The sequence below is a fragment of the Leopardus geoffroyi genome, chromosome B1 (genome assembly GCF_018350155.1).
Source record: "Leopardus geoffroyi isolate Oge1 chromosome B1, O.geoffroyi_Oge1_pat1.0, whole genome shotgun sequence".
Taxonomy (NCBI): Eukaryota; Metazoa; Chordata; class Mammalia; order Carnivora; family Felidae; genus Leopardus; species Leopardus geoffroyi.
In genome coordinates this window covers 205,240,055-205,265,081 of record NC_059327.1, presented here as the reverse complement: position 1 = coordinate 205,265,081, position 25,027 = coordinate 205,240,055, and the positions used below count along the sequence as shown (strand labels likewise).

The window sequence follows — 25,027 nt, the reverse complement described above, 5'->3', positions numbered from 1 at the left end:
GGAGACCCTGTGCTGGGGCAACTGGACATTCCTTGCCCTCCTGGCGGCTGTCCATCTAGTGGCAAAGAAAGATCATAAATGTGCATGTGAACAATTAAATAAACCACAAATGAGGAAACTGTATTTACAACTCATGTTATAGAGAAAAGTCTAATTGCCTCAATAGATAAAGAGCTCTTGCAAATCGCTAAGAAAAAGACCAGTTGTAACTTTCCAAATAGAAAATAGAGTTTGAACAGATGATTCATAGGACGTGCAGACACGAGCAGTGTGCAATCTCACGAGTACTAGGAGAAAAGCAAATACAATTGCACAAAGGCACGATATCTCACTTGCCGTGGATTATGAAGTGTAAGAACTCATAATTCCTGGGTAGCTTTGGGGAAACAGCACTTGGTTAAGTGTTTATTTATTTTGAGAGAGAGAGAGAGAATGAGTGTGTGTGCAGGTGGGGGAGGGACAGGAAGAGAGGGAGAGAGAGAATCCTAAGCAGGCTCCAGGCTGTCAGCACAGAGCCCAACATGGGCTCAAACCCACGAACCATGAGATCATGACCCGAGCCGAAGTGAGACACTTAACTGAGTGGCTGAGGTGCCCCTTATTAGTCTTAACGTCTATTTATTTTTTTCTTTCTTTTTTTTTTTTTAATTTTTTTTTCAACGTTTATTTATTTTTTGGGGGACAGAGAGAGACAGAGCATGAACGGGGGAGGGGCAGAGAGAGAGAGGGAGACACAGAATCGGAAACAGCCTCCAGGCTCCGAGCCATCAGCCCAGAGCCCGACGTGGGGCTCGAACTCACGGACCGCAAGATCGTGACCTGGCTGAAGTCAGACGCTTAACCGACTGCGCCACCCAGGCGCCCCATAACGTCTATTTATTTTTGAGAGAGAGAGAGAGAGACACAGAGCACAAGAAGAGAGAGAGAGAGAGACCCAGAATCGGAAGCAGGTTCCAGCCTGCTGAGCTGTCAGCATAGAGCCCAAAGTAGGGCTCGAACTCATGAACCGAGAGACCATGACCTGAGCCAAAGTTGGACGCTCAACCAACTGAGCCACCCGGGCACCCCGAAACAGGCATTCTTATACACTGTGGGGAGCCGGTTAATCCGTACAGCAGGCAATTTGGGACCGTCTCCCCCGATTACACATGTACGCATCTTGACTTAGCAGTTCCACTCCCGGGACTCCACTTGAGAGAGAATCTGCTCCCCCAAGACCCCCGCCCAAGGACAGGCCACAGGCTGGGCCGCGGAAGGGGCGAGGAGGGCCTGGGTGAATGAGCAGTGACTCGTCCCCATAGTGGGATCCTGCACAGACCCCCAGCGCTGCCCTTGGGGGCGGGGAGGGTGCCGGAAGCCCAGGCTCCTGTGCTTAAGAGCACGTGGAGAGGAGACCAGGGGCCGCCGGCTGCTGGCGGCGGCTGCCCGGGGCTCTCGAGACGTCACCCCTGCGGCGTTTCCGTGCCGAGGTGGGGGTGACTGTCAGAGACGTCTCAGTTGGGCGCACGAAGCCCCTCGGCTGCTCCCGGACGGCAGACCGTAGTGGCAGCGGCTGGGCAAGCTGGCCGGGCCGGAGCGGGCCTGCCGGGGCTGCCCGTGGGGTGGCAGGGACTCCATGCCCGCGGCCCAGGCTTGTCTGCACGCTCTGTGCCGCGGGGAGTCTGCAGGGGCACGGGCATGGGGCGCCGGTCACGGCGACCCCGGGTCCTCCTCCGGGTGTTTGGCACGAGCCCTGGCCCCGCGGGCCACATGCCTCTCCTCATGCACAGAGCGCCGGCCGCCAGGGCACAGAGCCCGGAACAGCCCCGCAGCTGGCCCCAGTCTCAGCTTTTCTCCTTCGTGTTGTTTTTTGCTAAAAAATCAATTCTGCAAACCCAGCTGGCGCTGGCCGGGAGCAGCTGGGGGCAGCGCGGCCGACACCGCGGCAGATGTGGACCCGGCCCTCCCCTTCCTGCCTCCTCTGGGCCTGAAGCGAGGGGAGGCAGGGGCAGGGGCGGGTGCCGCACATGAGGCCTGAGATCACCCCCTGCCCTGGCCCTGGCGCAGGCCACCCCCAGGACGACGTGCCCCCACGTCCTGCCAGGGGCCCAGCCGGCATCCACAGGCCCCTCGCGGGGTGCCCACCCATCGTCTTGAGCCCCCAGGGCAGCCACCCCAGCCCTCCCCTTCCAGCCGCATCAGACGGCAGCTGGCAGCTGTGACCGGCGGCCTGGGTGGAGCCGACGTGTGGTCTGACCCCTCCCCCGCCGTCCCCCCTCCCCACCTCCCCCACCCCGCCAGCCACCTCTACCCTCCGGCGGCAGACCTCACCTCTAGCGGGGTGTGCCCTGTCCCTCAGCCCTTCCTAGACGGGAGCCCGTCCCGGGGTCCGGAAATCTGGGTTTTCTGCTGCGTGGTTTGTCCTCAGCGGTCCTAACGGAGACGCCGCTCTCCGCGCCCTGGCCACGGAGAGCTGCCCTTCTGGCCCGGGAGCCGCGCCGTTTCACCCGCTACAGGTCCGTCCTTCTGCACGGACTTGGGCCCCCGGATCACATCTCGAGTGTGCACGCCCACGTGTGTGCACACAGCCGCCACACCCGCTCTGGGCTCTCTCTTCTTTGCAGACCCATCCGAGGTCACGGCAGCTCGCGCTCTGCTGTCACAGCGTCCCCGAGAAGACCCCTGTACGCTGAGGCCACACAGAGTGAGGCGCGTCCCCCACTCTCCGAAAGTTCCCGTTGTGCCACTTTACAAAAGGCCTCGTCAGTGCCTGTTCTCGCTAGCAGAAAGAAATGCAGAGAGGGCCCTCCGTGTTTACGAAAAAGGCCTTCACTGGATTAAGGGAGTTTTCACAAAAGAAATGGTGGACACGAACTTTTGGAAGGCGGTGTTACAATCCCAAACCCCAGATCACTGCTGTCCCACAGACGTTTGGGGATAAGGTGGTTGAATTTGTTAAAAATAAACAGGAGGAGGGGCACCCGGGTGGCTCAGTCGGTTGAGCAGCTGGCTCTTGATTTTGGCTCAGGTCAGGGCCCCAGTGTCGTGGTCTGAGCCCCGTGTCAGGCTCTGTGCTGAGTGCGGAGCTTGCCTGGGATTCTCTCTCTCCCTCTCCCTCTGCCCTGCCCCTGATGGCACCCACTTTCTCCCTAAACAACAAAACAAGTAGGTGGAATTTTGGCCGGAACTGTAATGAACTTCTGTGCTAATTTGGAGAAGGCCTACTTTATGCTGTTAATCTCCCCCCCACCCCCACGACACGATCTGTGGCCGTTCGGGGTTTCGGGGTTCGCCGGGGAGGCCGGTGTGCCTGTGCTTCAGGCTCGTGGCAGGCGAGGGCAGCAGGCGTCCTGGTTCTGGTCGGGGCAGGCCACGTGCTACACCTCACGGAAACGGAACAGAAGGGCCCGGAACTGACCATCCAGGGCACGTGCCCTCTGCCTCCCGCCCCCAGGCCAGGCCCTGCCCCAGGGCCGCCGTGCCCACCCCAGGCCCGTGCCCTCTGCAGCCCCCGCAGAACCCCTCCTCGGGCCTGCACCCCAGACCCTGCCCGGGAGTCGTCCTCACTGCCCCTCCGCCCACACGCACAGCCCGGCACCAGCTAACTGGCAGCTGTTTCCTCCAAACGCATCCAGAAGGCCCCCCCACTTCCCGCTGAGGGCTGGGCCACCTGTGCGCCCGCGGGGCCAAGGCTCCTCTGGCGGCTGGGGGGGGGCGGGGGGCGAGCAGATGCCGTGGGCTCGGGCAAGGGATCCACAGGACCTGGTGGGGGTGTGGGGAACGTGGGGTCTGGGGACCTTGGGCTCCTGGTCTGGGCCCTGGAGCCAATGGGGGGGGACAGCTAGGCGAGACAGCAGCGTGTCTCTCCCGAGGCGGCCCGAGGAGGCCTCACAGGACGGGCCCTTGGGACAGAGATGGGCTGGGCAGCGTCCACCTGCTGGGCAAGGCCAGGGGCACTGGACCCAAGCACAGCGAGGCAGGGACCACCCACGGGGTTGGCCCTGAGAGCCTGGGCCACTGGCCACACCTCCAGTGACCTGTGCAGAGGTGGGGTGCTGTCCTCAGGGGCTGGCACCTACACCCTCCTGTGACCAGGGACAGGGCTAGAGGCAAGGAGATGGGGACAGGGGCCTCACTTTAAAGGCCGGTGACTAGACCCCTCGTCCGGATGCAAACACCACAGAGCGGTCCTGCCCACGTGCGCTCCGCATGAGGGCACCGTGAGCACACACGCCGTGGCTGGCCCCTCCTCGTGCTGTTGGGGGCTCGTATTCTGGTCCCTTCCGTTGCTGCGGCGTGTTTCGTGGTGAAAGAGCGTCCGAGGAGAGGACGTCTCCAGTCTCTGGTCGTCACGATCCCCACGACGGAAGCCACTGCACACGCTCCTGCTCACGTCGGTCGCCGCACAGCCGCGTCTGTGCTGGGGACGCCCCCGGGGCAGGAACGCTGGCTCAGCGTCCAACTCGGCCTTCCTGAGAAACGGGCGTTTCCGCACAGCGGGCCCACGGGCGCTCAGAGCTGGCACAGACCTTCACAACTGTCTCCTGGAGCTAAAAGGTCAGATCTTTGTACCACGACGTCAGCAGGGAAGCTCCCCTGGGACAGTCCGCTCTCCAGGGCCGGGGACAACGCCCAGAGAGTACCCGGCTGGAGCCCTGAGCAGACATTACTTCTGCGGCTGGGGAATGGCGCCCGGGTCTCGGAGCAGACACAGCCGCGCCCTGGTCCCAGGGGGGACGACACCGCACGCCGCCCTGCTGAGCAAGTTCACCCCAGCGGGGAGCACTCTTCGGGGCGAATCCGGACGGGGTCTTTGGAGTGAGAGCCAACCTCATCAACTGCGTTGGGAGGGGCGTCCCCAACGTCCTGGCAAGTCTGTGCGAGAGCAGTTACTTCTCGACGCTAACAAAGGAAGCCATCCACCTAGATTTGTAACTTTCTTCGAGGAAGCACCTACGAAGCAATTTCTTCAAGGTCACAGAGCTATCCGGACCGTTCACATCCCGTGTCGGTTTTGGCAAGTGGCTTTTCATCTCTTCTGCGTTTTCAGTGTGCAGCTGCTCGTCGGATCCTGTCGTGAGTGACCCTGGGGGCTGCGCGCCTACACTCACACGCAGCCTCGACGCCTTCGTCTGGCAGACTGATCGATTCTATTCAGTTTCTCAAAGGACCGGCTGTTAAATTTGTCGGTGCTTTTGCACGTGATTGATTCCTGTCTTGAGCTTCTTCTTCCTGCTCCTCTAGGACTTTAAACTTTTCCTCATCATTCTTCTTCTAGTTGCTTGGGACGCACACGTGTTAACATTACTTTTGGCCGTGCCTCTTTCTAATGTGTCCTTAAGTCTGTGCCTTTCTTCTCGGTCCATCGCTCTGCACGGGTTTTCACTGCCACTCGGGATCCCTGAAGGAGAAACCGAATAAAGGCAGGCACCTGAAGACAGAAAGGCCGAGAACGTCCCAGAACCGACTGAAGATGTAAATGCACCAGTTTGGGAAGCGTGATGAGCTCTGGTTGGGCAGACGCCGCCCCACCGTGGAGGGGCCCGGCTAGGACACCAGCTGTTCAGGCCGGAGGCCGGAAGACCACGGAAGGGCGTGTGTGCAGGCGGGGGGGCGCAGCTCCCAACCCGGAATCCTGTCGCAGCCAGCACCTCATCAAGTGTGGGCAAAGCCAAAGCGTCTCCCCAGAAGTTCCGCACAGGCACCCACAGACTGTGTCCCCTCCGAAGATCCACGCTGGAAAGACCACTGAAGGATGAGCTCCAGGAGGCACAAAACCGAATCGTGACGTGACCCTGGGTGCTGCCGTGGTGGCTCGGGTCGGGAGGGGGATGCCAGGCTGGGGGAGGCCCCATTCCCGCTCCCGGGGCCCCCGTCTAGCAGACCGGCGGCCGGTGCAGGGCAGGGGTGTGGGGGCCGAGGGCCGTGGGAGCCGGTGAGAGCCCGCGGCTGCAACGTGGATGACCCTGTTTGCCCCGAGCTACGGCCAGGAAAGCGCCTCTCTGCACGTTTCCGAGAGAGCACGGAACCACAGGTCCCTGCCGCGCCCGTGCAATTTGTGTCTGCAGAGGTCACGGCGTCTGCTCTTGTCCCAGGTCCCAGGCCGGCCCGGGGCAGGGGCACGCGGGAGAGAGGGGGCCTTGTCCGCCTGCACCCCCGGCCCCCGCAACAAGGACCACCGCCCCCCCCCCCACACCCCGGGGCTCCCCAGGGCTGAGACCCGCCGGTGTCCCCGCGAGGCAAAGCCACCAAAACAGACGCTGGGCCTGCCGGCTCTTTCTGGGATTTTTATTTCTTTAAAATAATTCATACAAATGGTTACAGTCACAAACATGATTTTAACCAAAATATTGCTAGCCTACCACGTCAGCAGGACGGCACCCGCGCAGGCCAGGGCGCTGCGCCCTCACGTCCCGGGACCGGTGCCGACGGCCGGAGCGCGCTGTGCGCCACACCCTCCTCTTCTCTCCGAGCCACTTACAACGCCATCTTCGTTTGGAACAAGGGGGTTCATGCCAAAATGAGGAAAAACAGCCTCTGTTTTGTTTCTCTAAATTATTCTAAAAATAAGACAAGCAGGTAGAAAAAACAATGCACTGTGTGGCGTAGAAAGAAAAACGGGAAGGAGTCGTTGTCCTGAGAAGTCTGCCCAACTGCCTGGTCGCGGGTGTGTTCGGGCGCAGCCTCAGCCCGGCCTGCGGAGCACGGCCCCTCGGGCTCTCCCCCGTAGACAGCTAAGCAAACCGATCCTTTGTGATGTTCTAAAGACTGTGTACACGGACAAGAACATTCATGATAGAATTAACTACTAAACTTCTTTTGCTTAACGAGGACGCAAAGAACACAGGACAGCGGCTGGCCCTCGGGGAAGGACGACTACGGCGGACGCGGGGAGGGCGGAGCGGCCTCTCGCCCGCGCGGCGCCCGGACAGTCTCTGGAGCGCTGTGGCCTCGCAGACGCCGCCTCCGCCACCACCCCGTCCGAGGGCGCCAAGGCTGCAGAGCTCCGCCCGGGCTACAACTGGTCACTCGCGTGGTCTCTATCTGCCTCGGGCTTGACGGTTTGGCCGGGAGAAGGGGCGTGGGGCGGGTGGGACACAGGGGGCAGGCCGTGGGACAGGGACATGGCGCTGGGGACGATGCCTTCGACGGCGGTTGGGATGCCGCTGGGGGCCACGCCCACCACGCCCGGCGGGTACCTGCTGGGGGGGAGGACCGCAGGTGAAGCTCGCAGCAGGGATGGGGGGCGGGGCCTGGGCCAGGTCCCTCCCTCGGCTGCAGATCCCACAGCACAGGGCCAGGGAAGCGGGGGGCGGCTCCCAAAGGCCCCGCCTAGCAGGACCCCTCCCCGCCCCGACTCCTCCCCTCGCTCCCGATTCCAGGGTGGTCTCTGCCCACGTGTCTGGCGCCTCCAGGCCGGAAAGGCCATCCCGCTCGGTCTCCCGCGCCCTGCCCTTCTGCTCCACTGGGGCCCAAGCCAGCATGCACGTCCAGGCCTGGGGGCCCCCCACGCCCCTGCCCCACCCACAGTCATCACGGAAGTGTTGTGTCCCCGCCCCCGCTCACCTGTAGGCGGCCCCGTTGAGCTCAGGGTGCACCACAGCCGGGTCCATGCTGGCCCAGTGGGTGGCCGCTGTCAGGTGATCCTTATTGACACAGTTCTTCAGGCTGTCGGGGATCCGGCCTGGGAAATGCGGCGGAAGGAGGAAGGGCAGTGCGTGTGCAGCGGCTGCAGCGAGGACCCAGGGGCTCGGGGTCCCTCCCTCCCCTCAGGCCCAGCAGGCGCGGGTCCTGGGTACGGTCACCTCGCAGCACCGAGCGGTGCCCTTAGCTCTCTGCCGGGGCTAGGGATTTTGGAGGGCAGCAAAGGCCCAGCCCAGGTTCACAAGCACAGCCAGACTTTTTAAGCGCGGGGTGAGGGAGGACACGCGTGCCGAATTCCCACAGGGGCGACAGAGACCGGGCATCGTCAACGTGCTGTGCGAGGAGGACCCGAGGGCTGTGTGGGGAGCACCGTGTGGAAGCCGAGCGCCGACTTCTGCACTTGGGGGCCTGGCAGGGTGCGGAAGGGTGTGGACCCGCCCTGGCGCAGGTCCGTCTCAGCTCCGCGGCCCCGAGTGGCGGGGAGCAGAGGTCCCTCTGGCGGCCCAGCGGTGCAGGCCTCCGAAGGGGCCGCACCAGGGTCTGCCCGCAGCCCTCACCTGTGATGGCTCTCCGGATCTCCCGGGCCGCCTCCTCCCGCATCTCGATGGAGGCCTGTTCGCTGTACCAGGCCGCGTGGGGGGTGCAGATCAGGTTAGGCGCATCCTTCAGGGGGCCCTGGCTAAAGCTACGAATGGCACAGAGCAGGTCAGGGTAGTGTGGGGGGTGCCTGACCCTGCCTGGACCCACACTTCACCCCTGTGTCAGACCAGGGGACCCGAGGATGGTCAAACCTGCCCACGGGCCCCTGACAGCAGCGGGGACGCTGCCCCCGCCCTCCCTGCAGGCGAGGGCGCTGGTCCCCAGAGCCGCAGGGCCTCCAGGCCCTCCCGGCAAAGCTGACAAACCAGGGGCTAGCTGCCGACCCAGAACGGCTTCTCGGTGCGGGGCCTCTATAGACGCGGCCACACGAGGGTCAGCTGCCTCGTGCACCTGGGCAAACCCACTGACGTGGCACCCCGAAGTGCTCGGCATGGAGCGCGGGTCTGAGCCCTCCCCTTCCCCACCTACAGCACCAGTCACACGCCCACTGAGACCCGGCCGGGCCCCGGGGGCAAGCCCGCCTGGAGCAGTAGCTCAGGCTGGACACCAAGCCCAAGGACGCCGTGTCCTTGGACCCTTGGCTGGGGCCTGGAGACTACGCGTGGTGGCAGGCCCGGCCCCACTCCGGCCAGCCGCCAGCGTGGGGCGTGAGGCTGGGTGGGGGCCCGGTTGGGAGACGTGCTGTCCAAGGACCACCCACGGTGTCGCCAGGAGGCACCTGAACGGCTCCGACTCGTGCACATCCAGGGCTGCGCCCCGGATCCGCCCCTCCTTCAGGGCCTGGGCCAGCGCCTTCTCGTCGACCAGCCCGCCCCGGGCTGTGTTCACCAGGAAGGCGCCTTGTCGCATCTGGGGGACACAAAGGACAGCAGGAGCGAATCGACATGATCAACACGGAGGCCTCTCCACTTGCCTTGCCCCGCCCACCCAGGGGAAGGGCCTCAAGGACCAGGGGGCACAGAGGGGCCGGCTCTGGGACCTCGCACTTGGCCTCTTCCCACCCAGGCCAGCAGGAGCTCTCTCGGGCCGGCAGAGGGCTTGGGGTCTGTGTGGGCCCCGCCCCACCTGGAGGACCGGGGAACGCACAGCTGGCCTCCTGCCACAGCAGTGGGGTGTCCTGGCCCAGCCCCCCGGTTGCATGTGGTGCCTGGCAAGGACCTGGTGCATCCAGGACACGGTGTGGCCCGAGCTCCTAGCCCTGCACACACCTGGAAGATGGGGTTTCAGGACCTTGTGGTGCTGGCCTGACGGACAGGAGCCCTGAGACGTGGTCCTCAATGCAGCGGCCCCACCAGGGAGCCCCGTTGGCGAGGGTGGGCTGTGGCTGCACGGGCTCTACCCCCGCACGGCCTCACTTCCTTCTGCTAAAAGCCCTCAGGGTTGCCCTGAAGACGCCCCCCTCCGCTGCTCCAAGGTGAGGGGCTCCACCCTGCTCTGAGGTGAAGGGTTTCCACGACCCTGAGTTCACACCAACTAAACCAGCCCCGCCAAGCTCGCACGGCCAGCCTTCAGGTCAGGGGGGCTCCGGCCCGGCTTCTCACCTGGTTCTCGGGGATGTACCCCAGGGCCATGCCTGTGCCCCCTCCCTCCCCCCTCCAAACCCACCAGCTGGAGACAGAGAGGAGCCCCAGGTGCCCGGCCTTCCCCACAGGACTGCAGGGCCTGGGGCAGACAGCAGGGGTGACCCCCCCCCCAAAAAAAATACATGCACACACCTGCAAGGCAGGCAGAGCAGCGGACACAGAAAATCCCACACACAGGCACGCGCCTAAGCACTCGAAAGGCCTGGCCCGCGAGAGGCAGCCACTAGCTCGAGCGCCGGCCTGACCCAGGGCAGTTCTGAAACCCTGGTGACACCGTGCGCCTCATGGCCACTGTCCGGGCACCCCCGGCCCCCAGGGACGCTTCGCCCTGCAGACACGGTACTGAGGCACGTGGCACAGGCAGAGAGCGCAGGAGAACGCAAAACCCCTGGGCGTAGCGTCTGCCCTACGCGTGGGGATGACAGGACCAGGGACTCAGAAGACAGGCCTGCCTGTGTGGATGACTCCCTAGCAAGCGAGTCTCCAGCCAGGAATCCACCCACCGGGAACCCAGGCCCCGACCCTCCCCCTCCCCCAGGCCCCCGGCACCCAGGCCCCGACCCTCGCCCGCCCCCCAGCACCCAGGCCCCAACCCTCGCCCTTCCCCAGGATCCAGGGAACACGGGCCCTGACCCTCACTCTCCCCCAGGCCCCTGGCACCCAGGCCCCGATCCTTGCCCTCCCCCAGGACCCCAGGACCCCGGGCCCCAACACTTGCCCTTCCCCAGGACCCTGGGAACACGGGCCCCGACCTTCACGCTCCCCCAGGCAGCCGGCACCCAGGCCCTGACCCTCGCCCTTCCCCAGGACCCTGGGAACATGGGCCCCGACCCTCGCCCTACCCCTGGCACCCAGGCCCGACCCTCGCTCTCCCCTTCCCCCAGGAGCACGGGCACGAGGGTGGCGGGCGCCCACCTGCTTGACGGTGAAGTCGTTGATGAGGTGGTGGTTGTGCTCGTTGAGGCCGCAGTGCAGGCTGACGCAGTCGCTGTGGAACAGCAGGTCCTGTAGGGTGCTCACCCGCTGCAGCCCCAGCGCCCGCTCCGTGCCGTCTGACAGGTAGGGGTCGTAGAACAGCACGTTGAAGCCGAAGGCCTTGGCCCGAAGTGCCACCGCCTGCCCCACGCGACCTGGCAGGGCGAGACTCGGCGTCACCGGGGCCGCAGGCTGAGCGACCCCCCACACCGCCTCAGTCTCCCCTGTGCCCGGGGCCGCTCGCTGTGGGGAGCACGGCCCTGTCCGCCCCCAGGCATCTGCTCCCAGACGCTAAAGACGGGGCGCTCAGAGAGGAGGGCGGGGGCTGGAGGGGGTCCCTGGGGAAGGCACAGGGTGAGGGCCGCAGCACCAGAAGGGTGGCCCCTGCATCTGGAGGGGGGAGACCAGAGGGGCTCGGAGCCACTAACTCCGGGACCCCAGGAGGGAGCCCTGACCTGGCCACAGTGGGGCCACCGGGCAGCCAGGCCCAGGACAGCGCGGCCACGGTCCCAACGTCTCAGGGAGCGGTGCCGCAGGCCAGGGGGCACCCCGCACGGCACCGCAGGGCCCCTCTGGAGTCCCCGGCTGGCCCAGGGCAGGGGGACACCCATGAGGAAAGCGAGCAGGGGAGAAACAGCCCACACTCCCTGAGGCCACCATGGTGGGGGGCGGGGTCCCGCACCTGCCTGCTGAAGGGTGACTGCCCAAGGGACGGGACCCCCGGGACCCCAGGTGAGACCAGGGCAGAACAGTCCTGCCGGCCGCACCCAAACAGCTGCCCACGGTGCCACGAGGCCAGGTAACTCAGCCACAGGGCACCCGCTGCCTGGTCGGTGGGGCCGGACACACACCCAGACACCCGGAGAGCCATTTAGACAGTCCCCTGAGTGGGGGCCGGGGCAAGGGCTGCTCGGGTCACCTCTGCCAAGTCAGACTCGGCCCACCCGGCCCCACCAGGTCAGAGTCTCTCGACAGCACTGCCGAACGAGATCACGCAGCCCCCAAATCGACCTGGCCAGGCACACTGGCTGCCCATCCATCCTCCTTCAACAAACCCCACGCCTGGGGCCCCAGGTAAAGGGTGCCGTCCCTGCCTTCACAACAGTGGGGGCAGCAGGGGGGAGACACTCATGGGGACCAGTCCTGGTGTCCACGTGCCCATCTCAGCAGGACGGCGATTTGTGCCGGAGGAGACAGGCCTGTGTCTCACGGACGACCCCGACCTGCCCTAACACAGGCGCGTCCTCACGATCGACAATACCCAGACGTCCCTGTGGCACTGCCCCACACTGCACACAGCGCTGCCTCTGTGGGGCGGGGAGGCCATGCGGGCCAACCAGGGGAAGCTCAGGAGGCAGCATGACAAGGGGGTCCCGTCCGTGCTGGCCTCCCAGGTGGGTGGAGCCCGAGTTTGGGTAGCGAAATGGGTCGCAAACAAGAAAGAGAAGAGGGACATCACGGACCCCGGACAGCTGCCTGTGTGGCAGGTAAACCACCTCCCTCCACCCACAGCAGGGTTAAGGGCCACCTGGCCCTCACCTGAAGGCCACGGCCACTTAGCCGTGGTCCGAGCGGGGACAGGGCGAGCGTGTCTGAGTGTGGTGGGCGTGCGTTTGTGTGTGACCCCACGGGCAACCATGTTGGCGTACGTGTGACCCACACCTGCTGTTCCTGGGAGGATCAGCCCCACGCTGTCTCCAGCCTGGAAACCGCCCTGCGTGGGGGAAGTCGCCCTCGGGTCGGGGGGACCGGCCGGCAGCACCGCCAAGCCCCAGCCTCGTGGTCAGCCGCGCCAACACCAGGAGCAAGGACACAGACTGGCTCACCTAGTCCTATGATGCCCAAGGTCTCCCCACGGATCCTGGCCGCTCCGGAAGCCACTTCCCGGATCTGCTCGACGCTCTGGACCCGCGTGCCTTCCCGCAGCGCCTGGTGCAGCCAGGTGGTCCTGCGGTACAGGTTGAGGACGTGGCACATGGTGGAGTCGGCCGTCTCCTCGACAGACGCCGCCGGCACGTTGCAGACTGCGATGCCTGGGAACAGACACGCACGCGCGGTCACCAAGGCCAGTCGTGGCCCTGCCCTCACGGAAGGCCAGAGGAGCGTCCCCAGGCCATCGTGGGAGGCTAGGGGGCAGACCCTGGCTACGTGCCACGTGGAGAAGCTGCCTGTGGGTCCAGCGGCAGACAGGACGGGGCATGGCAGGCATCTACCTCGCCCAGATTGCCGGCCATCTGACCTTCTAGAGGCGCCTGGTGAACGGATGAGCAGCTCCTCGAGCTCCCCCAAATGCCAGCATGATGCCAAACACACCGGCAGGGCTGCAGGACAGGCCCAGGGTGGGTTCCAGAAACAACTCAGCCCACCGTGAAATGCAAGAGCTGGTGGGGGGCAGGGGGCCCAAGCCACCGTGTCCCCTAGACCTGGGAACAAAACTGCTGCCTGGGAGAGCAGACCAGGTCCTGGGACTTCCGAGTGCCCACCTGCCAGGCTTTGAAAGGTAAGCACAGGGCACGGCTCTGACTGTCCCTGGCGGAGGAACAGAGTGAGGCCAGACTCCGTGCACGGGGACAGAGCCTCCAAGGAGCCCCCAGGCCACGGTGCGACGCTCCCGGGCATGCTGCTTGGGGGCAGGTGACAACAGGGCGGGAGGGCTCGGCCAGGTGAGCCAGTGGTGGGCATGAGCGTGCCCACGGGAGCACAGTAAACTCCAGGACGCGTGACGCAAACCCCACCACGACTCTGCGGCAGGCAGAGATGCCGGAACGTTCTGACAAGTTCCTTCAGCCGCATCCCGGAGGAAAGGACAGGCACAACCAGGCACTGGGGGCACTGCCTCTGACCGCAGGCCCTGGCCAGGCACGACCTGGCTGGATGAGGCCACGAGGCCGGTGTAGACACACGGGGAGGCAAGATCAGAACGCACACTGCCCACGAGCCTGAGGACACGTGCTCTCGCGTGGCTTTCTGAGGAAGCTGCTTTGACCAGTGGCTGGGGCTCTGCAGCCCAAAAGCAGGCTCATGAGTCACCTCCAGCCAAACAGGCAGCTGCAGGGACTCTTGGTGTAAAGCAAAACCCACAGACAAAACCAGATGTGATGAAATCCAGCCCAGGGAAGGACGCACGAAAGCTGCAAAGGAAGAGCCCGGAACCGCCCTACCTAAGTCCCCAGCTGACTTGATGTCGATGTTGTCGAAACCACTGCCGATCCGAACAATGATGCGAAGAGCTTTGAACTTCTCCAGGTCCTCCCTGGTCAGCGTGATGGTGTGGTACATCAGGGCCCCCACCGCCTCATTCAGCACCTGCCGAGAGGGAGGGCGTCCGCCAGTCACATGCCGGCCCCACCTGGGCCCCCGGTCTGCCTGCTGCCCCCAAACCAGCCCAGACGCCCTGGGTGGGGGGAGGGGAACACCCCACCCCCAGCCTGGCCCCAGGCTGGGACAGTCCGAGGGGCTTCCCGCTGTTCTCCCCTCTGTGCCCTGCGGCCTTCTCAGGCCAGAAGCCGCTGCGGTGACATTTGAGGTCACCACAGTGTGGCCCTGCTGACTCTGCTCGGTCTCATCTGGGAGTCCCCATGAACTGCAGGCCCAGGAGAACGCACTGTACGGGGAGCGGGTTGACCTTACCTGTGGGCACCAGACAGTAAAACAGACGAGGAAGCTGGGCGTTGGGAGGACACACAGCATCCGAAACCCCCAGACCCTGCGGAGGTGGGTGGGGGGTGGCGGAAAGCTGCAGGGCCGCCGTGACAAATTGCTACCGGGGACCGGAGCGACCCCACGAGGAAGCTACAAATCATCGTGGCAGAAGCGCACACGGGGCCCCACGACCATAAACAACTGCGGGTAAAGGACGTTTCACCTGCGTAGGGAGGACGGCTGTGCGGAAGGCCGGGCCGGCGGGGCTGCGACGTGCCCCTCGGATGGCGTCGGCTGCCGGGCCAGCACGGGACGCTGGGGGCCGCGCCCTCCTCGCCCTGGGCGCAGGCAGCACGGGCCCCGCCTCTCCAGGTGCTCAGGTGGGCGAGGTCTGCCCAGTACCTGCAGCTCCCGCTGGCCGGCGAGCGGCCCAGGGCATTCAGGGCAGCCGCAGCCAGCACGGGCCTCCCGGGGAGATGGCCATGGCTCTCCGGGACAGCCCTGGACGCCTGCCCTGGCGGGGTCCTCCTGTCTGTGTGTGGCCTGGGCTGCCCTGCGTGAGGCCCCAGGTGCATGTCGGTGTCCTGCCTCCCCAGAGTTTAGATGACACGGGCTGACGCGCCACTCCGCTTGCAAAACCGCCCAAAGGGGGCGGCCCTCCCCAAAGTTAGGGCTCCACCCACGGCCCCGCCCACAGGGCCCGCGCAAGCGTGGAGCTTTCCACGGGTGGGGATAAGCCCTGAAGACAGCGCTCAGGGCCGCTGCGCAGACCACGCCCACACCCGAGAGGCCTGGCCCCTGCCGACCAAGCCCCGCCTCACTAGGCGGCGCCCGTGCAGACCACGCCCACACCCCACGCGAGGCCTATTCCATGCCGACCAAGCCCCGCCTCACTCAGCGGCGCCTGTGCAGACCACACCCCATGCCGCTGTAGCGTTGCTCCCAGTGTGCACAGCACCCCGCTTGGAAGCCCCCAGGGTGCCCAGCAGCCACACAGGAGGCGGGGACGCCTGGTTTCTGGGGGGCTTGGCCCAGGTCGAGGAGGGCAGCAGGACCCGCGCCCCAGGGCCGCGAGCACGGCCTTAAAGGGCTGTCGTGGCAAGAGCCGGACGTTGGTGGAAGAGCCGCAAGGTCCCATCTCTGGGCCGGCGATGCTCCAGACACACGGTGTAATCCAGGGCATGTCATAGTTCAGGGACCCTAACAGGGTATAGCCGTGAAAGCTTTATAATCAAGACACCTCCAATTCAAAAAAGTGCGCTGGCTACTGGGGACTTCCAGCACCATGCCACCCTGTCTTCCCCCAGACTGAGCTTCCTGTGCTGACTCTGGGTCTCCTGCATGGGGAGGGAGGCCAACCACAGGCTCTGCTGACCTTGAGTCCCCAGGACGAGTGAGGCCAGCAGTGGGCTGTGCACAGGCTGCTGGACGGCAAGGCACCAGGCATGAGCTGAGGGGGACCGCACCCAGGACGGCCTAGACTCCTGGCTGATGTGGGCAGTGGAGTAGAGCAGGTGTCCCGTGTGGGGTGTGGGGCACAGTGAAGCTGCTAACCACCCTGTCTCAGTCCCTTCCTCCACTGGACAGATGGCAACCCAAAATACAGACAACTCTCTCAGGCTGGCATGGCCTCCCTTTTCCTGCCGGCTGAGGTGGCCAGGGGGACATGGCCGTAGGGGACCACACCAAAAGGGACAAGGGAGAGATGACTGAGGCAGGACAGAGGCGGCCTGGGTCCCTGGTCCTGTGAGCTCTGGCTGGCCCGGACTTGAGGGTGCTGTGGGCCCCTGCTCCTGCTCCTTGCACTGAAGATCCTAGGAATTTCAGCTCCTAGAGGCAAGGATGTGCCAGGCTGACGTGTGAACAAATGGGATGGGTCACTGCCCACATCCTGATTCCTGCCCCCGGACTCCTGGAAGGAGGTCCAGGCTGCACGGGCACAGACTTCTGGCACCTTGACTGGCCCTGGTGTGAGAGGGAAGCAAGGACCCATGTGTGACAGGGGAGCAGCAGCGAGTGCTTAGGGGACACAGGGTTAACTAGGAGCGCATGAGGAGGGTGGCTGGGAAGTGGATGCGGGGCTGTGGGGCAGAGGCAAGAGGGCAGACCTTGGCCAACGAGACCCTGGGAAGAGTCCTCTGGCTGCTGTGCTGCACCGACCGGAGATGTGGATGGCCATGGCAGCAGGGGTGGGGGCGAGGGGACAGATCTGCCGGTGCCCACTGTGGGCAGACACGGACGTGCAGCGGAACTGGGGATCCAGATGCGTGCAAGCCAGCGCCAGCGCCAGGAGGAGCAGCCCTGGGCTCAGGGACACACGGACTGTGGACGGGAGCTCCCGAGGGAGATGGGGTCTCCGGCCGGGGCAGCTGGACACATGCGGGCCTCTTGCAGAGAAGAGCGAGGCTCAGCTGTGGACAGGTGGAGAGGCTTGCGTGCGTGCAGGCGGCCGGCTTTCTATCTTGAGCATTTAACCACGGCAGGCAAGTCTTCAAATCGTGACCTTCACTGTCCTGAGCTACATCCCAACACGGACGATCCAGGATCTGACGTTCCCTACTGTTGGGGCATCTGGGTTACGACCACTGTTGGCTGCAGTAAAACCCACGACTGCCTTGAGAGAAGTCCCTAGCAGTGCAAACCAGTGGGTCCGCTGGAGAGGCCTCTTCCGGGCTCCGGGCGCCGCTCCGGCCGCACCTGGCGGTTACGACCCCCGCACCGGCACCGAGCCCGCAGCGCCGGGCAGTCCGGGGGGTAAAATGCTACGTGGGAGGGACACCCGTCGTTTCAGCCTTAATTTGCACTTCTCGGCGTGACCTGCCGCATAGGTTTCTTGGTAAATTTTTTCATGTCTTAATCCTTTTTCCACCGAGCCTATTTTAACCACGCAGTACCAGGTGAAGTTCTCAGAACAGGAAGCTGCAGTCCTCAGCGGCCACCCGCCCCTGGCCCTGCCAGGGAGGCCTCGCCCAGCCGCGGGGGGAGAGCCCGCTGCCGCGGCAGCTCCGTGCAGACGGGCACAGGCCAGGACCACCGCAACGCTCCACCCGGCCCCCAGGCCCACGCGCCCTGGAAGTCCCTCACATTCCCTCTCGTGACCGCGAAGGGGCTGGGATACCCCCAGGTGCCACACCGACCTCCCAGAGGGGACGTCTGTCTCCGTAAGTCGGACACCGGCAACTCACATCCCCCTCCACCAGCCGTGTGGCCAGGCTACTGCCTGAACCGTGTCTTTAGCCCCCGAACGGGTACGGGGGGCCCGCCTTGCAGGATGAACTCAGCCCAGGGGCCCCGGGGTGCTCACAGCAGCAGCAGGGTCTGAAGGGCACTCGCTGGGCACCACGCAGAAGGGGAGCGGCAAACGGCTGGCTGGGAAGATGTGTGCTGGGAGGCACTGGCGGGGTCCACCATGCCCCCTCCCTGCATCCCAGAGGGGAGGCCTCGCTCGCTTCCTTTACACACACACACACACACACACACACACACACACACACACACCATGCGCAAGCTTCCCGGGACTTCAGGTTTACTTACTTTCTGTGTCCACAAAGGTGTGACTCATTTTGTGAGGCTGAAGCTCAGAAAAGCGGGCCAGTGACACGGTGCCCCCAGCACACTTTTATATGGTTGTCACGGGATGTTTCCCTGTGACAAAGGGCCACGTGCAGGCCCAGAGGGGACAGGTTTTCACAGAACTGCCAAAGCACCATCAAAGCCGGCCACGGCCACAGCCACCGCTGAGCAGGCGTGGCGCCTCACACCTCCCGATGCTCCCTGGGTGCAGCCAGAGCCGGGCTAACGTGGGGGCGGGGACAGTGTCACCTGCTTCCCGGCGCTCACTGTTTTTGCCCAAACGCACCCTCCGCCGCCCCCCATCTGCTGGGACTTGTCTTGTCCCTGTCGCTCGGAGGAGGGCAGCGTGAGCCGTCTCGGGTACAGCAAACACCCACCCGTTTGTCACTCTTGTCTTTTCTTTCGCCACATGACTGTTTTCGCTGCTCTTCAACGCAGCGACCTTTTCTGTTGCACGGCCCCGTTTTCCACAGAACTCAGCACGGCCACTTCTGTCCTGACCTCAGGACGGGAAGGTCAGCCCCTCCAGAAGCCCCCCTGCTTTCGTCAGGACACGTACACACGCGAGGCCGTTCAACTGGGAGGCTGCCCCGGGGTACCTGGGCTCACTTCCCAAATGCTCCCCGCCTCCCCGGGGCCTCTCAGTGGGAACCAACACAGCCCTACTGTCTGCTGGGCCACTCCCGCCCGAAGCCACCTCCCGCCACGCACCACTCGCTGCACAGACCGTCTCGGCATTTGCCTGGACATCCCCCTCACTTCTCACGCGGCCCCGGTACCTCCCTCCGGGGGCCAGGAGCCTCACTTTTGACCAGGACCCTCGAGACACTTTTCCTGTGCCCTTGCCGTCTTCCTTGACGTGTCCCCACATTGCCGCCTACAGGTGCCCCACTCTCCCAGAGATGCCCCCCAGGGACTTCCTGCTCCAGGCCGGCTGACGGCACCCTCCCACCTGCCGTGCCCCCCCTCCTCCCCGGATTGCCCCTCTGCTTTGCAGGTGCCGGTCTTTAAGGAGCTTCCAAGAGTAACTGAGAAAATGCCCCTGCCTCTGCGGTCTGACAACGTGCAACCCTGGGTTGAAAACTGGTTTTCCCAGAAGCTTTAAGGTACCCAGAGTTGGGCTGGTGGCGGGATCTGCCACTTGAACAGCAAAGCATCCTGCGGGCCCCCAACACTCGTCCTGGGTTCGCGGCAGGAGAGCCAGAGTCTCCATTTAGCTCTGGAAGGTTTCTTCATCACATCCGGTGATGTGTTCAGTCTCTCCTCCGTAACACTCAGGTAACATCCGACATCCAGCTGGTTACAAGCAGGTAGAACTAACTCCCTGATCCACGGCGATGTGGAAGAGAAGCCGTTTCCCTTCCAAGCCAAAGCCCTCAGATAGGTGGTCCAGGGGCCCTGTGTCAGCTCCACAGCCATCAGGGTCCAGGGCTCCCGTCTGGTGGCTCTGCCACTCCCAGGTGGCTGCCCAGGCTCCAGCCATCACACGTGGTTTCCGGCCCACAGAGAGGGAAGGCGGCTCTGCACACAAGGCCTGTCACCTCTTCCTGGTTGGACTTAGTCCCCGGGCTATGCCCGGCAGCAAAGCCTGGGGAAGGAGGTGTGTTTCCGCCGGGAAGTGGGAGGTTCCCGAGGGTGGCAGCTACGCGGGCACGCCCAGCCGAGAGCCCTTGGGTCTGCAAGGCTCTCCTGTGGCCTCGCCTCTTCCACCTCTCCTTCAGCCTCCCCTTGGCTGTGTCTTCCAAGCTTTCTATTAAAATTAAGTTTTTCCACTCGCGTGTTTGATTTCCAAGGGCGCATTCGAGTTCTCGGGTGCCGCCTTCCCGCCGCGAGCCGCCGGCTGCACAAGCAGGTGCCCCGTAGGTCTCGCCGAGGCTCTGACTGGCCGGGTCCCAACGCTCTCTTCTACCCAAAGCGTAAATCCCAGGCCGTTTTTCTCTGCGAGTACCCGTCGTCCCGTCTTCCCGAGCCGTGTGGCTGCGGCGTCTGTGTGCTGGGCGTGGGGCGGAATCGCCGTGGAGCTGAGGCCCCTCACTGCCCCTCCCCGGGTGTCTGACTTGCTTATCTGGGTTTTACGTTAACTTATCAAGATAGTTTTGATAAATTACAATTTTAAAAGAAAACACGTTTTGTGTTAGTGTTCAAATTTATTGGTAGAACTTGCTTTACTATCACTTATGGTTTTAAAACATTTCCGTCTGTAGGTCTGTTTCATGCCCTATATGGGCTGTAGTTTTCAGCGAAACGCTTTGGGGGCGCCTGGGTGGCTCAGTCAGTTAAGCATCCGGCTCTTGACTCGGCTCAGGCCTTGACCTCAGGGTTGTGTGTTTGAGCCCCACGTCGGGCTCTGTGTTTACAGCATGGAGCCTGCTTGGGATTCTCCCTCCCTCCCTCTCTCTCTGTCTCTCTCTGCCCCTCCCCGCCTGCATGTGCACACTCTCTCTAAAATAAAACTCTGAAAAAAAATTCCTTAAGTAAAAAAATGAACTAAGAGTTTTAGTCTGGAACAGCAGAAGGTTCACAGTCGCCCTCCCAGCTCCATCGTTCCACACGCACGGGTGTGTGCGGCCACATGGTTCCGCCTGGTGGTGACTGAAGCGGCCAGCACCCGGGCAGGCCACAGGCCAGACCGTCACGCGGGCAGAGCCCCACTCGGCCCCACGCTCCTCACCTGGGCACCCGAGTCCCCATGTGCCTTGCCCCGGCGCTGCCGAACTCGCCGACCGTCGGGACGGGAGGGTCTCTCCTCTGGCATACACACCGGGGGGGGGGGGGGGGTCACTGTGGGGGTGTCACAGCATGTGCCTCCTCCAGAGGGGCTGCTCCGCGAACGCCCCACAGCGGGCGGCACTCCGCCAGCCCTGGACGGTGGCAGGCTGTCACTTGGTCACGGCCCTCCTGCACCCCCCCCCCCCCCCGGGCCTGCCAGGTTCCTGAGGTTTCTATCAGCAGCGCACACGCTCAGCCCCACCCTCAGTGTCCCGGCCCCTGTGGGTTTTCTTCCACAGCCATGGGTTCTCTCTCTGTGGGTGGGGGCTGTCTGCCCAGGCCCTCAGGTTCTGTGACGGACACGCAGCAGAAAACGGCTGCTGGGAAGGACATGTGGCTCGGCCGACGGGGCCATCCCCTACAGGGGACTGTCGGTTGCCTCTGCCGGGCCCCCAAGGCGCAGCGGCGTGGGGGCGCCGGCAGCCCAGCTCAAGGCTTGACACGGACGCGTCGGGCAATGTGGGGGTGGCGGGCGGCGTGAGCACGGCGGCTTCGTCCCGTCCATCACGTCACCAGGGCCCCAACCCAGACCCAGGGCTGGGCTGCCCGCAGCAGGCCCTCCAGGAGCCACGTCCAGAAGCAGACACCCCAGGCCTAAATGCTTGGCCGCCAGCCCGGGACGCCCCAGGTGACCAATGTGGGACCAGGATGACGCAGCTCACCGGCCCCCAGTCCTGTCTGCCATGTCCGCGGCCCCCGGATCTGCTTTCTGGGAACATCTGGTCGCAATGGCAACGGCTAGAGATGCCAAGCAGTAGCCGTCTCCGCCTCCGACAGGGTGGGGTGACGATGGCCGCACGTGTCTTGGTGGCCCGGGAGCCGCTGAGGCTCACGCCTGAGGGACCCTCCTGCCCTCCTCGCTCCCCCGAGCACCCTGCGCCGTTACCTTCTCGTGGATCTCCTGCGTGGACTGTGCGTCACAGAAGGCCACCGTGGCCACGTCCTTCAGGATGGGCATCTCCACCGTGCAGTCCCGGCCGTCGAGCAGCGCTACCAGGGGCCGGGGGTGCATGGGCCCGTTCATGATCGGGGGTCGGACGCCTGCGGAGACAGGAGCGGACGCTCAGCACAGCGGCGGCCCCGACTGACACCTCGAGCCCCCTGCCACCCGCCACCATCCGCAGCCCGGCACAGGCCCCGAGAGTTCCCACGTCTGCTCGTCTGGACTTTGTCAAACCAGGGTTATGAGCCACCGGGAGAAGCAAACCAGTGTCTGCTACAGCTCACTGACGCCCGAGTGAGCAGGGACCCCGCCGACGGTCACCACCCCATGGGGCTCAGGGCTGCAGACACACGTGGAGGCGCCGGGGCAGCCGCGGTCTTCACCACTGTGACCCCGGGACACGCCGACGCAGCGCCACAGGCCTCGTGATGGCATCCGTTCTTTTCCGCCTGTGGCGGCAGCGTGGCTACCCAGAAACCCTGAAGGGACCGCGTCTGCTGGCAGATTTGAAGAGCAGGGACCGTGCAGGGGTCGGGGGTGAAACCTCCGCGATGCGGTCAGAGCCCCCACCTTGCCCGGCAGGGGACTCAGAATCGCCAGACGCTCCTTCCACACAGGAGGGGACTACGCCTCATCCAGGAGGGCCTCCCAGGCGACGGGACCAGCCCCGCGCACCCCACGGCCTCACGAAGACTCGCCCCGGGGAAGGCCCACGGCCCCAGTGCGCCGCCTACGTGAGCCGCCTGGATGCGGCGGCCCCAGCGGGTGGCTCAGAGCGGGGTCTGCAGGGCCAGAAGCCCGTCTCTGCTGCCTCCCTCCCTGCCCCGCGAGCGGTGCGATTCCCGCCCCCGGGGGGCCCGGCACAGGCGCGGTTTCCAGACGGCCCGGAGCCGCGCGCACCGACGCCGCTCACGTCTCCAGCCGTGCTGGGACGGTGATCTCGCTTAGAAGACTGACTTTACCAGCGGAGGCTCCTCGCCGCTGTTCTCGAGTGACCTGGAAGACGCCCGCCGTCAGAGTCCCTCAGCTCTAAGTCCTGACGAGCACGGACCGGCGTCACCCCCGCGAGCTGAGCTCTGAGGCTGTAAGGCCCCCCTGCGGGCCCGGACACCGCCGATGCCAGGGCGCCGCCCGCTGGAGAGCAGGCCCAGTCCGCAGGGCTGCCCAGACGCAGCATCGGGACCCCCGACCGGATGACGCCCCCTCACCCAGGGAGGCCCCGGCCTCCCGACCACACAGCCAGCGCCGGAACAGGCCTTGGGTTTCTGCGGCAACTCCCCAACCCGGGACCGAGCTTGCGGGCGGACGACCAGAACAAACCCAGCATCGACCTGTGGCCTGGCCCACCTGCCCTGGGGAGGCGTGGCAGGGGCGGGGGGGGGGGGGGCTGGGCCCCCCGAGGAACCCCCTCGCTCCACCACACGCAGGGCCTCACTGAGGCTGTCCCGACCCGCCGCACGCGCCGAACGGACAGGGTGACCGCGGTCGCAGAGGGCCTGGTTTCCAGCTGCTTCACACTCCGGGAGCCCCGACCAACCTGACATTTCTTAATATGGGCTCAGCTTCCACGACCATGAATTCGACTTTTCAAAGCGTTTTATCTTCAGAATCCCCCGGCAGAACCGCGTCCTGTCACTGGATCCTCATCCCACGTCTTTAATTGTCTCGAACCAAAGCTCTTAGGCTCCTGATCCTTGGCGACCACTGAAGCCTGCGCCGGGGTCAAAGTCTGACTAAAAATTAAACACAAGAGACACGTTAAAATACCGTCGAGGGCCAACTAGGACTCCCAGACGCCGGAAATTCCACACTGCATCCTTGATTCTGTGCCCGCGGCTGCCAGGCCGGGACCGCCCAGGGCCAGGAGCCGCGCTGCTTACCCTGAAGGTCCTCCTGGCACGTGGGAACCCCGCCCCAGGCGCTACCAGTGTCCGCGAGGTGCGAGGCCGGGGCCCTGGGGGCTAGTCCGCCGCCAGTCCTGCAAACCTCTGTCTCGTGCTCCCAACGGCCTCCTGGGCCTCTGTGACTGTGCAGGGAGAGTGGACTTCTGAGGGGGCCACCGAGAGGGGGACCGCAGGATGCAGACCGGGACACAGACACCACTGTCCTGCACCACACAGGACCCAGGCGGGGGCTGTCCCCCAGGCCCCCTCTGCCAGTCCCCACAGGCCACATCCCGGGCACCGGCATCGACTCAGGCACGGCCCCCCCACCCCCCGACAGGACACTGAGGACACACTCCTGGGCACACACCTGTACGGACGGGCTGAGGACGTGCCAAGAGCTGGGACTGAGCATGGATGCTTAGGACCCCTGCTCTCAGCATGGGGACAGTGTGCCAGGGTGGCCCCGAGGCCTGGCTGGGAGCCATGGTGGCCAGGACCCGCGACACCACTGGTGTCAACCTTGGGATCAGATGGCACCTCGGGAGGCCAGCACGGAGCAGGGACCGGATGCACTCGTCCCCCGCCCGATGCCGGCCACAGGGACATCGGGCAGACCGGCCACAGCAGGGACGTACCTGCGGCCCATGGGACCCACGTGGCTCTCACCCTTGCCAGACTCTAGCTGTGATCGCCACTTCTGCACCAAGGCGGGTGCCCTGTGGTCCTGACCCGCGAGCCTAGGCTGTGCCAGAAGGCCACGCTGGACCACAGCACCTCCTGGGTCTGCTCACCTTTAGTCTGTGCAGGTGTGACCTCTGACCCATATCCTGTCCCCGCCCCCGAGCGAGGATGTGCCTTACAACCCGAACCTTTGCTGACTGGGCTCGACCGGGCCGGACCCAGCCTGCAGCAACCCCGGGACACGTGGTGGCAGGGGAGCGGGAGTCTAGGGCTGGTGCAGGAGGTAGCAGCAAGGCCAGACCCAGGCCTGCCCCGCCCCACCCCGCCCCACCTCCCCGGGAGGCAAGCCTCACCCTCGACCTTGACCTTCAGAAGACGAGCAGGGGGCCAGCAGCGGGCCTGAGGCGTCTGGGCCAGGGGCGGCAAGCTGGCTGCCAAGGACACAGGTGTCCACCAAGGACAGCTGAATCAGAGCCCTCGAGTCTGGCTGGCCTGGCCTCCCCAGGACTTCTGCGCCTCCCTGGTGGCGAGTGCCCCGACTGGCCCCAGACGAAGCACCACTTCCCAGGCCTCACGGGATCCCCACGTTCCCTGGCCAAGTGGGGTCGTCCTGTCTGCCCTGCCTCGCCCCGCACAGTCAGCGAGTGCAGGGGAGGGGGGGCTGGAACGGGCCACAGCCAACCGTGCAGCCACTAGGCTTTCTGCAGTCTTCCCCCTCAGTCCTGAAAGCACCCAGGGTGTCCCCGGCCGGA

At 64.8% G+C, this 25,027-nt stretch overlaps 1 protein-coding gene and 1 long non-coding RNA gene across 10 annotated transcripts in view; one reads left to right on the top strand and one right to left on the bottom strand.

The window, feature by feature from the left end:
- Window positions 1-6,246: 6,246 nt before the first annotated feature.
- The window catches only part of CTBP1 (C-terminal binding protein 1), a 26,711-nt gene continuing 7,930 nt past the window's right edge, over window positions 6,247-25,027 (bottom strand). For 2 of the 9 annotated variants that reach the window (XM_045474845.1, XM_045474847.1), the window contains exons 2-10: window positions 23,246-23,441; window positions 21,652-21,806; window positions 13,943-14,087; window positions 12,608-12,814; window positions 10,722-10,936; window positions 8,942-9,072; window positions 8,181-8,308; window positions 7,546-7,663; window positions 6,247-7,181 (exon numbers count right to left, since the gene is read on the bottom strand). In XM_045474845.1, the coding sequence (XP_045330801.1) occupies window positions 6,995-7,181; window positions 7,546-7,663; window positions 8,181-8,308; window positions 8,942-9,072; window positions 10,722-10,936; window positions 12,608-12,814; window positions 13,943-14,087; window positions 21,652-21,806; window positions 23,246-23,252 (1,293 nt within the window). In that variant the 5' untranslated portion in view covers window positions 23,253-23,441 and the 3' untranslated portion in view covers window positions 6,247-6,994. Of the gene's footprint in view, window positions 7,182-7,545; window positions 7,664-8,180; window positions 8,309-8,941; window positions 9,073-10,721; window positions 10,937-12,607; window positions 12,815-13,942; window positions 14,088-21,651; window positions 21,807-23,245; window positions 23,442-23,588; window positions 23,834-24,229; window positions 24,248-25,027 lie in introns of those variants that run through there. The other 7 variants (XM_045474849.1, XM_045474851.1, XM_045474848.1 and 4 more) reach the window with 6 other exon arrangements.
- LOC123596296 overlaps window positions 24,431-25,027 on the top strand; it is an 18,816-nt gene continuing 18,219 nt past the window's right edge. Inside the window, exon 1 of the long non-coding RNA XR_006711652.1 lies at window positions 24,431-24,538. This is a non-coding gene — a long non-coding RNA (uncharacterized LOC123596296). The remainder of the gene's footprint in view (window positions 24,539-25,027) is intronic.